This window comes from Fukomys damarensis, unplaced genomic scaffold, assembly GCF_012274545.1.
Source record: "Fukomys damarensis isolate Sample0158 unplaced genomic scaffold, DMR_v1.0_HiC HiC_scaffold_18, whole genome shotgun sequence".
Classification (NCBI taxonomy): Eukaryota; Metazoa; Chordata; class Mammalia; order Rodentia; family Bathyergidae; genus Fukomys; species Fukomys damarensis.
The window spans coordinates 32,182,497-32,192,970 of record NW_022900930.1 but is presented as its reverse complement, the minus strand read 5'-3'; the positions used below and the strand labels follow the sequence as shown (position 1 = coordinate 32,192,970).

The window sequence follows — 10,474 nt, the reverse complement described above, 5'->3', positions numbered from 1 at the left end:
CATATCTCTCAACAAGAGTTGTCCTCATTTCCAAGCCATTCCTAAATTTTGAGTTAATTTTACACAAATGCTTATTTGAAAATACTACAGTAATATGAAATGCCACAATTATAGACACTCTTAACCACATCTCCATACTTATTGAAATGTATATATATATATATATATATAAATCATTGCTCAACAAGAGTTGTCCTCATTTCCAAGCCATTCCTAAATTTTGAGTTAATTTTACACAAATGCTTATTTGAAAATACTACAGTAATATGAAATGCCACAATTATAGACACTCTTAACCACATCTCCATAAACTTATTGAAACAAATGTTTTATTTTTATTGATTTTCCATTTGCAAATTTGATACATATTTGTAGCCTTAAACATATAAATTGTCTGACTTTATCTTTGTAAATTTATTTTGAAGCTAGACCTTAAACCCCAAGCACTATGCATACTAATGCTTCATCACTGTGCTACACAACTAAACCCTTTTTATATAGTGCTTAAGCACAATTTCATATTGATAGATCACCTTCATATTTAATAAACTTCCATTCTCATCCTGACTTTACATTAAACCTAAAATACAAAGGTATACATTCATAATAATTCCCTGCATTTTCACCAGTATTTCTATTAATACTGAGGAGCAGTCACCTAGATCACAACTGCTCAAATCTGGTGCCAGAATTTGGTAGTGAATTCAATTTGAAACAGCTTAAGTGATAGAATGATTAAATATTATGCAAACAAATTAAATACTGTTACAAAAAGTTGGTTTTCCTGTGGGTAGAAAATCAGATCTGTGCTCTCATTATTTTTTACCAGGACTATTATAAGCTATTCCTTCTGCTTCTAGTCTCTGCCATCTTCAATGAATTGTCAACCCTTCTGAAACAGGAATATATAAACATGGTCCCATCCTCGCCATGATTAACACTATTTGAAATACTTCATGTTGACTGCAGCTAACATCCAAATTCCTTACAGTTGCTTTCAGGATCCTGCATGATCTGTTTTCAACCTACAGACTCATCTATAAAGGCTCCCCTAACTCTTTCAGACGAACTTAGTCATACTTCCTTCGGGCTTACATGGCCTGTGTGACATCCATTATGTCACTTGTCTCATTTGAATCTAATCATTTTATATATGTGTCCACTGGTCTGTGAACCCTTAAGGGAAGAGACTGTCATTTATTCATGTTTTTATCTGAAGTGTCTCTCCCTTTCCCTTATACCATTCTGTCTCTCCTATTTCCCTACCTCTTTTCATAGAGGATTTGACAGGTCAAAGGAAAACAAATAACAACAATATCAGCAAGAAATACAATAGCATTTATCAGACCAGTGTTATGATCAGATATAATGCTACACTAAGAGTTTTTCATAGATTACTAATTTAGTTCAATACAAAGTATTTTTCTCCCACATTACTACACATGAGAAAAAATATCCAGTGTCACACAATAAGGAGCAAAGATGATATTTGAACATTATACGTTTTGTGATGTATAAAATGTGACATTCAATATTCAAGAAACAACCATCACGTGTGAGACAGTAATGAGCTTATAATGTAGCCTAACTGACAAATAATACAGATATTTATACAAAGAAGCTTACTTGACTATTAATACTCTACCATCTTCCAGAAAGCCATTTATATGTAAATACTCTGTGAGGTCTTGATAATTGTACTTCCTGAGTATTGATAAGACAATATAGGGCAAAAGTAGTAATTAAAAATATTGAAAAAATTATTAAATTCATGTGTGATAGTTCCCTAAAATCTTATTTCAAAACAGGTTAGGGGAAAGGTAATAAGGGAGAAGAAAAAAAATATGAGAAAATGAAAAAATGGGAATAAAGGGTTTGTAAATGAGGAGGGGAGGAGGGGTGAAGGGAGGGCAGGGACAAGGGGAAAAAATGAGAACCAAGACCTGTCATGTGTCATGTCAAGATCCCAATAATGAATGTAACTGTACTGTATACCTAAAATGTACCAATAAACTCAATAAAAGGAAAAAGAAAAACATCTCCAGCATCTCCAGGTATAACAATATGCAAGGTCGTAGATTACCAAAAATAGACGTTGCTTAAAGAAATTTATCCATCACGTTGGAATGAAGAGAATGGCCTTTACCAACTACAGTATCATTTAATTGTGTTTTGATTAATATTGAGTTTCCCCTATAAATAGATCCTGAGACAATAAAACTGACTGCAAGAGTTTTATAATTATTCCCCTCCTGCAGAGTAATCTCAACAAATATTGAAGTACAGAGAAAAATATAAGAAATAGAATTAAAAAGGGAAAGTACCCAAGAAAAGGTGTAATCAAGCTGCTTATCACGGTGGAAACTGATAAGTTTCCCCTGCTGGGAAATTCTGGGAGATAAGGGAGCATTTCAGACTTATCACATCTTCACACCATAAGAATATGGTCCAACTTTCAATTTTTACAGGTTAATACCTGTTCCAGTGGCATTAATTTCTTCCGTAATTTGAGATCTTTCCATTGTTCAGAAATGTGAGAAAGCATTTAGTTGGCTCTCCACTGACACTTTTATAATAGGACCCACTAACCAAGTCATACATTTATTTTTAAATATATTTTGAACCTGTTTTCTATAGTTTTCATATTCTCACTTTCCAAATTGGCTGTCAAATATTCCTATGGTTCTCTATTAAAATTCTACATTCTACATTTCATTTCAAAATTTAAACTGTTTCTCACTTTGTATTTCTCATTGTATTGTAAATATCTTTAAGTTAAGGAAATAAGGGAAAAGAAAAAATTGCAAAAAGAAAAAAATGGAAACAAAGTGTTTGTAAATAGGGAAGGGTGAGGGGATGAAGGGAGGGCAGGGGACCGGGGGGAAAATATAAGAACCAAGAATCATCATGTAAAGGTACAAAATCCCAATGATGTTAATATTCCTTGGGGTCTCAGGAAGATTCATATTCTTTACAGCTGATACATCACGGGCTGGAGCTCCTGCTAAGACTTCTCCAGTTTCTTTTGTGCATCAATTTGTGTAACAGTTTCATTCATGTTGGTCTCTAAAACCATCCCACCATCACCATTTTCGCAAGAATACCGTGAAACTTGTCTACATGGAAAATTAAATCCAGCTCACAGACATTTGCAAAACATTCGTCTAATGTTTCCACAAGCACTTGAATTAAATCTAAAATGCCACATTCACTTTCTCTATAATCCACACAGAAGACAAAACACAGTGCTGCATAATGTCTATAAATCAGTTTGCTGTCAGATCCTACAATTAATAATTCTCCTTCTAGGAAATTACAAACATTTTTATCTCTCTTAGATACCAAATGGAAAGTCTCAAAGTGCTAAACCTGCCCTCTTTTAAATAAAATATTAAACAGGCCACTCCAAGGTAAAATCCAGGGGAAAAGTCATCTAAGTTTACCATACAATTGTTTACCAATAACAGGGGAGGAGAGTCTTAACTTTTGCTCTTGGATTTAAGTCAAGGTACTGTATAGAAGTTGTGCGAAATCAGTGTGTAAGTACAGTTTTGATTTTCTTGCTCAGTGATTTTAAAGAAATTGTGTAGCTTCAGTGTGATTTTTTTTTTCTTTTCTAAACTGCATTCCTATGCCCACCTAAAGCCTGACACTGTGTATTGGCTATTAGAGTATTTTGAAAGTGAAGTATTTCTTTATTTATGTACAACCCAAACTGTTGGTGTTTTGTATGGATCACAAGTACAGCAATCCTTAATTCTTTCTACTATTTTTCACAATCGTTATTTAAAGAACCAAGTATGTATTGCATGAAAACATCATGATCGTTTCCTCTTAGTTTAAATAAACTCAAAGATCACTGGATTTCTAAAGCACCTTTCTGTGTGCCTGATATCTACTTTAACAATAATTTTTTTGCTACCTCTGACTCAAAAAAGTAAATAAAGGTCTATTTTATCACTGTTAAAAAAATCCCAATGATGAATGTAACTGTATTGTTTACCTTAAATATACCAATAAACTTAATGAAAAAAAGAAGAACTAAGCTTTGATTATTGTTTTCATCTTTGGATTCTGGCTCATATCAGACTTTCAGAAAACCATCATGACTTGAATGGAGGGATGGATGAATGAAAGAATAAAGGCACGAGTAGAAAGAACACGTTCACATTTCGTGTGTGGTTACAATTTTAGGTCATGCAGACAGAAATCACTGAAAGCATTTTAAAGCAACAAAGCATTTATTACACATGATTTGTCTTGCAAGTGCTTCGTCTGTTTTTTTTTTCTGACTAGATTTGATACGATTGGTAAATACATTCACAAAGTAACGTGCATATTGATATTTATAGATGTTATTCAAATGCAGTTCTTATTTAATTAATAAGTACTTGTTATGTACAATATCTTGTTAAGAGTAATTCGCTTTCTTGGAAATATCAGTTGCACTCCCAGAACACTGTGAGATACAACAGCTGGTGCAAAAGGTGCAATTATCCTGAAATTGATATTATGGGACCACGATTATCTTGGGCCTCTTCCTTAGTTCAGAAGAATGAATAGCCCTGCATAATTAGGACCAAGGTGTACTGAATTGCACTGACAATATTTTCCAGATGTGTTCATTATTTGTGAAGGCATCTGTCTCACTAAACTTTTGGAAATTACTGAGTCCTGTCTTATATGATTTAAGTTATCCTACTGTGAAAGTCACAATTCTATAGTGTTTGTATTCCCATATCTTGGAATCATTTTGATAGTTTTCCCAAGTCTTTGTCTTTGAAAATATAAAAATCTATTTGTTTGATTCATAAATATTGTGTATTTTAGATTAAATAAGTCATAAAGAAGCCCGATAAAAAATCATTTCTGCTTTTTCAGGTTACTTCATAGGGAAAAAATTAACTAGAGCTTTCTTTTTAAAATTTCCATTGGGAATATAACCGCGCCATGGTTTGGATCTTAACGTGACATTACCATGTGCTTCTATTCAGTAAATGGTCATTTGGTATTAACTTCATTTATTCTACCGAAAAACTGCGGGTTCCTCCCGCCATAGAGCTATGCTGTCCAGCTAATGAAACACTTCACAATCAAAAAAGCATAGCGGGGGATTTAGCTTAGTGGTTTTGCCTCCTGCATCGCAAGCACAAGGACCCGAGTTTGATCCCTGGTACCAAGAGAAAAAAAAACAAAACAACAACAACAACAACACACAAAACAGCACAATTACTACAGAAGTTAAATTTTCAAAACTCCTTGGGAAGCCCATATAAACCTTAACTATGGACTCAGTGGAAACCATTTTAAATCATATTGTTTATCCGTAATTCTGTGATATAAAAGGAAATATTTTCCTAACAAGAACACAACATTTTAACATCTTGACTTATTTGTGCCCCTGATACAAAGAGAGTAATTGTTTCATTAGAATGAGTGTGAAAGGGCTCATTAAAAGTCCATGAATGATGAAAGTTATCATTACTATGTACAAGTTCCGGTAGGAAAAGTGTTTTTCACCATTGTTTGATAATGTAGTCACTAAATTGTGGGATGCACTATATTATAATTTTGCATTTGATATAGCTTTTTTTCTCCCTCCATCATTTACAGCTGTAAGCACAAGATGTACCTGGAAAGGCTGCCAAACACCAGCATCATTATCCCATTTCATAATGAAGGTTGGACTTCACTCCTGAGAACCATACACAGCATAATTAACCGAACCCCAGAGAGTCTGATAGCAGAAATCATTCTAGTAGATGACTTCAGCGATAGAGGTAAGATGCAGTGGATAACATTTTATCTGATTCTGTTATCACCCACAGAATGATTAAGGGCCTTTAAAAAGGCAGATAGTGAAATATTCTTTCTGATTCCATCTGAAAAGTGATTATGAAGTTGCATCTACATTGTGATTTCAGAAAAAGTTGGACAATTGCAAAAGAAATTTAATGAGGGACTATTGGTATCATTTGGGGAACCACAAGAAATTTGCACTACATTTATGTTGTAAATTAGACAGATGTTGGCAAAATGTCTCAAATTCTACTTTCAACTTCAAGAGATATGTTGCAAAATATAATCTTGTAAGTATATATATATGGTGGAATATTCAAGTGGAATTTTAAAGTCTGTTCCTATTCCTGAAAAGTATATCTGCTCTATTATTACCAGTATGATGTTTCTAGGTTGTTTGTGTACCTTCATGAATATTATAAATTATAAGTAACACATATGGATTTTTTTGGCAAATCTAGCCATTGTATACCTTATCTGAAAAATAATAAAGACAATCTTGTAGAGCTATATATTAGAAAATTTGATCAAGTTTTTAAATTTCTTGTCATTCTAGTGAAGCACAGTTTGGTTTAGGAAATAGTGCATAATATTATAGAAAATTTTCTAAGAAGAAGAGTTCACAATATTTGGTCTAAATTATTAGTTAATACTTCAGGGACAATCAAGTCCATCTTTCTCAATTTGTGGAAGAGAGAGGTAGCCTTCAAAACGATACTCATTTATTTGTCAATATAATTTTCTCTCTCATATTTCATAAGGAGCTTCACTGTATATCTGTGAGAAAGAACAATAAAACTGTTTGCTTGAATATTATCCTTATGTCTCAAAAGAGAAAATATTGAGGTGATATGGATTAATTAATTTGTAAAAATTTAATTCTCAGTGAAGCACCATAGTAGTCAATATTTCTGTAAAATGCTGGTTACTGTGTTAATATTAAGGTGTTTTTTACAGAGTTCTATCTTCAATGATTTGTTTTAAATGATGATTCAGAAGTTGCCTGGCAGGTTGGGATTTTATATGACAAAAATAAGGTTATTCTTTGAGGACATAAATTACCAACATCATCATTTTGGCTTATTTCAAAAAAGGTTTTGCTTTGTGTTTCTTAGGCAGACTGGCATTCAAAGCCACCTGAGAACATGCGTCACATTCCACAACTGAAATTTTCAGACCCTTTAAAGCCAATTCAAATAGCACAGTCATTTCATTTGCTGGCAATTAAGGCTAATTTATTCAAAGAAGTCATTATTACAGAGCTAAAAATAGCCAATTAATGTGTTAGTAAAGCTAAAGCTTTGTTTGTTACTTTGATATATGTGTGTATGTGTGTGTGTGTGTGTGTATCTCATATATGACAGAGAGAGCGAATAAGAATGATCTGGAGCTACAGATCACCAAGGGAATGGTCTTCTTGGTTGACTGATACCATAATAAATATATCTTTCAATAAATTACTCCATAATTCTACTGATTATAGCAGAATTTTGGCCTGGGGATAAAAATAGTAAGAATTGCTTGGTAACAGAAGATGTTGTTTGGAGAACATTTTTTTACTGAATATTTCTCAGAGCCATTTTTTTCAGCTTTAATTGAGTTTATTGGTACATTTTAGGGATACAGTACAGTTACATTCATTGTTGGGATCTTGTACCTCTACATGACAAGTCTTGATCCATTTTTGAAATGAAAGTCTGCAAAAGGGAAGAAAATAATGACACCTCCATTCTTTTTGCGTCAAATTGCTGTCACTTTTGGTGCAGTATCAAATTCTGTGAACCATCCTTCTAGTAATATTACCAAGGGAGTACGTAGACTGTTAGTTCACTCACTGTTAGTGAAGTGGTACAACACATAAAGGATTATTTGACATAGTAATAGTGATATTTTACTTTTGTATTAGACATTTTTAAGGATAGTTACTATTTTTAATGCTTAGGTAAAGCTTTCATTTAGATACTCTATTCCTATAAATCAACAAGTTGAAAGTGTTATTTTATAATCAAATGTAAAAATATATTTTGAAAGAAATAAATGATTTTTTAAAATTTCCATAGAACGGGGTTCTGCGACGTATCCCTATAATACAAACTACTCAGGAGGTTAAGACAGGAGGATCACGGCTTCCATGATCCAGGCCAGCCTGGGCAATACACAGAACCTTGTCTCAAAATCGTGAAAAAAGACTGGGGGTGCCGATCAGATGTTGAGCCCTTGGCTAACATGCACTAGTCCTTTGGTTCCAGCACGACAGAAAAGAAAAAGAAAAATACTTCTGTAATATTTTGTAATACTTTATCATTTTAAGGTTGTGTAAAGTAAGAATGACCCTCTTTCCAAATTTTTGTTTGGATTGTAAGCTCTCTTTGATAAAATCATTTGGTGTGTACCAGGGCTTGAGTGAACCTTGGGAGCATCGTTGCTGCTTTCTGAATTCTGGGAAGTGTGAAGAATTATCATAATGAGCCCAGTCACAGTCTAATGCCTATTAATAATTGTGTGGCATGGAGTAAGCTGACTTCTTAGAATCTTATCCTTTCTATCACAATGAGGAAAAGGATAGTAATTCCTCTAGAAAGTCTCTGATGCAAAGGAGGCATGGATGGCTAACTAAATTGTGCACCACACAGGAGAGCAATTGCTCTCAGCTGTTGATGTCTACCACCAAACGCTCACTACTTCTCTAACATAAACAGACCCCTTACTTTTTTTAGGAGATCCTTTCAATTTCATCAAACTGACTTCACAGAAACCTATCAATCATCTGTCTATTATCTATCTATCTATCTATCTTCATCATCATCTATAAAAACACTAAGTTATTTAGAGAATATGTGAAAATGAATCATAGTTATGCTAATCTATTTTGAAAAATCAGAACTCCTTTAAGATGAAAACCTCTATCTAACATGACCAAAAAGCTATAACAAATATTGAAATACAACTTCTAAGAATTTAATTTAAAAAGATTATGTTGTTTATCTAAATTGTCTAAGTGGTCTTAAATGAGTGCTTAGTAGAATTCTTTGCAAGATTGTTTTCATTATCACAGAGAAAGAAGCTACCATAGGACATTTCTTGTTTACAGGCCCTCTAAAACAGAGAAGTCACCTGTATTCCTTTTATTATAACTGTGCTATTAATGCTGTAATTAATTTATGTTCTTTTTTATAATCTCAACAATTACAACTCTATAAAAGTCTGTTCATCAACTCTTTAAAATCATATTAAACAGCTTTGGAAAATTTAAATGCAGGAAGGTAAAAGAAATTTTTTTAGGAAATTATTTCTAAAGTTCTATACTTTTGATCTTCAGAAGAAATACATTCCAAACCCAGTTCAGTACAGTATGCAGCTTAACCATTTTGCACTATACTTGTTCCAAATAATCTGTGTATCCTTCAGCCAAAAGTAAGAAAATATTGATAACACTGTCCAATATTTCTGCCTTATATATGTTTCCCAGGTCAAAAAATAGCTACACTTGATGGGAAAAAATAAGAAAGCCAATGCTTTAGCTTTTTTTTATTAACAGAAGTATGGTATTATTTGAAATCTCTATTTCCAATAAATGTAAAAATTGTAGTGGTTTCCCAGTTTTATAGTAAAGAAAAACACTAAAATATTTTATATTTCTGCAAGTATCCTGAATTATCACCAAATAATTTCTTAAAATTTGCCTGAATAGGATTGAAATAGTTCTTGAAAGAATTTTAAAGCCAATACCTTATCCAGGGGTACTAACTTTAGATATTTTTCATGAAGCAAGCTTTGTATCAAGAATATTGTTTTAGCTTTAGAAAATAAGCCTCCCATCTCTAAACACAGGAAGGTATAAGCCTGCAGGTAAGTTTGCAACCACCACCACTGTGTTTGCTATTTGAAGTTTATTAAATAAGAGAAAGTGTGACTTCTTCCCCCAGTAAGTTCTCAGAAATACAGTTAACAACTTAACTTGAGGCCTATAACAAGGCTTCATGATGACTTTAAAGCAGGACTAATCCTGGGCTTATCTCCAAATTCCAGGCAACCTTAACAGCATCCACATGGAAACTGTTGAAATGTGTGAAATAAGCTGAGGCTTAACCTCAGAGATAGGGTATATTTGAACCTGACATTTCTCTAAACTTTATATGCTTAGCTGAGTTCAAGTCCAAATTGAGGATAGTCACAGGAGAGCTGTGACACACTTCTCTTAGTGTACAGCACATTGGTAGGTTCCACTTTGCACCCAAGTACAAACAAATGCAAATACACATGCACATACTGAGCTGCTCTTGCCTCTCCTTGTTTCAAACCTTCTGGTTTTTTTTTTTAACAAAGGAAGGTAGCTATGCATTTGAATTTCACGAAGATCCGTCATTGTTTATATGCCAGTTGAAAAACCAGAAACTTGAACTACCCTTTAAAAATAGTAAAGCTGGCAATTTTAAATAAATGTGACTTTGTTTTTCCTCTCACATAGTGTAGAATCTTGCTATTCAGTGTGTAGTCCATGGACAAGCAGCCTCAGCATCTCCTTCAAGCCTGTTAGAAATACAAGACCTCAGATCTCATTTGATAAATCACAATTGTCATTTCAACAACTAATTTTGCACAAGTTAAAGCATGAAGTTACTGTTAAGTATTTCAAAATTGGCTTGAAGTACCAATGAAAATGTGAATATATATA

General features: G+C 33.2%; 1 protein-coding gene across 1 annotated transcript in view; it reads left to right on the top strand.

The window, feature by feature from the left end:
• Positions 1 to 10,474, top strand: part of Galntl6 (polypeptide N-acetylgalactosaminyltransferase like 6) — a 1,019,213-nt gene that overhangs the window by 472,506 nt on the left and 536,233 nt on the right. The window contains exon 5 of the mRNA XM_010629830.2: positions 5,614 to 5,780. Coding sequence (XP_010628132.1) covers positions 5,614 to 5,780 — 167 coding nt within the window. The remainder of the gene's footprint in view (positions 1 to 5,613; positions 5,781 to 10,474) is intronic.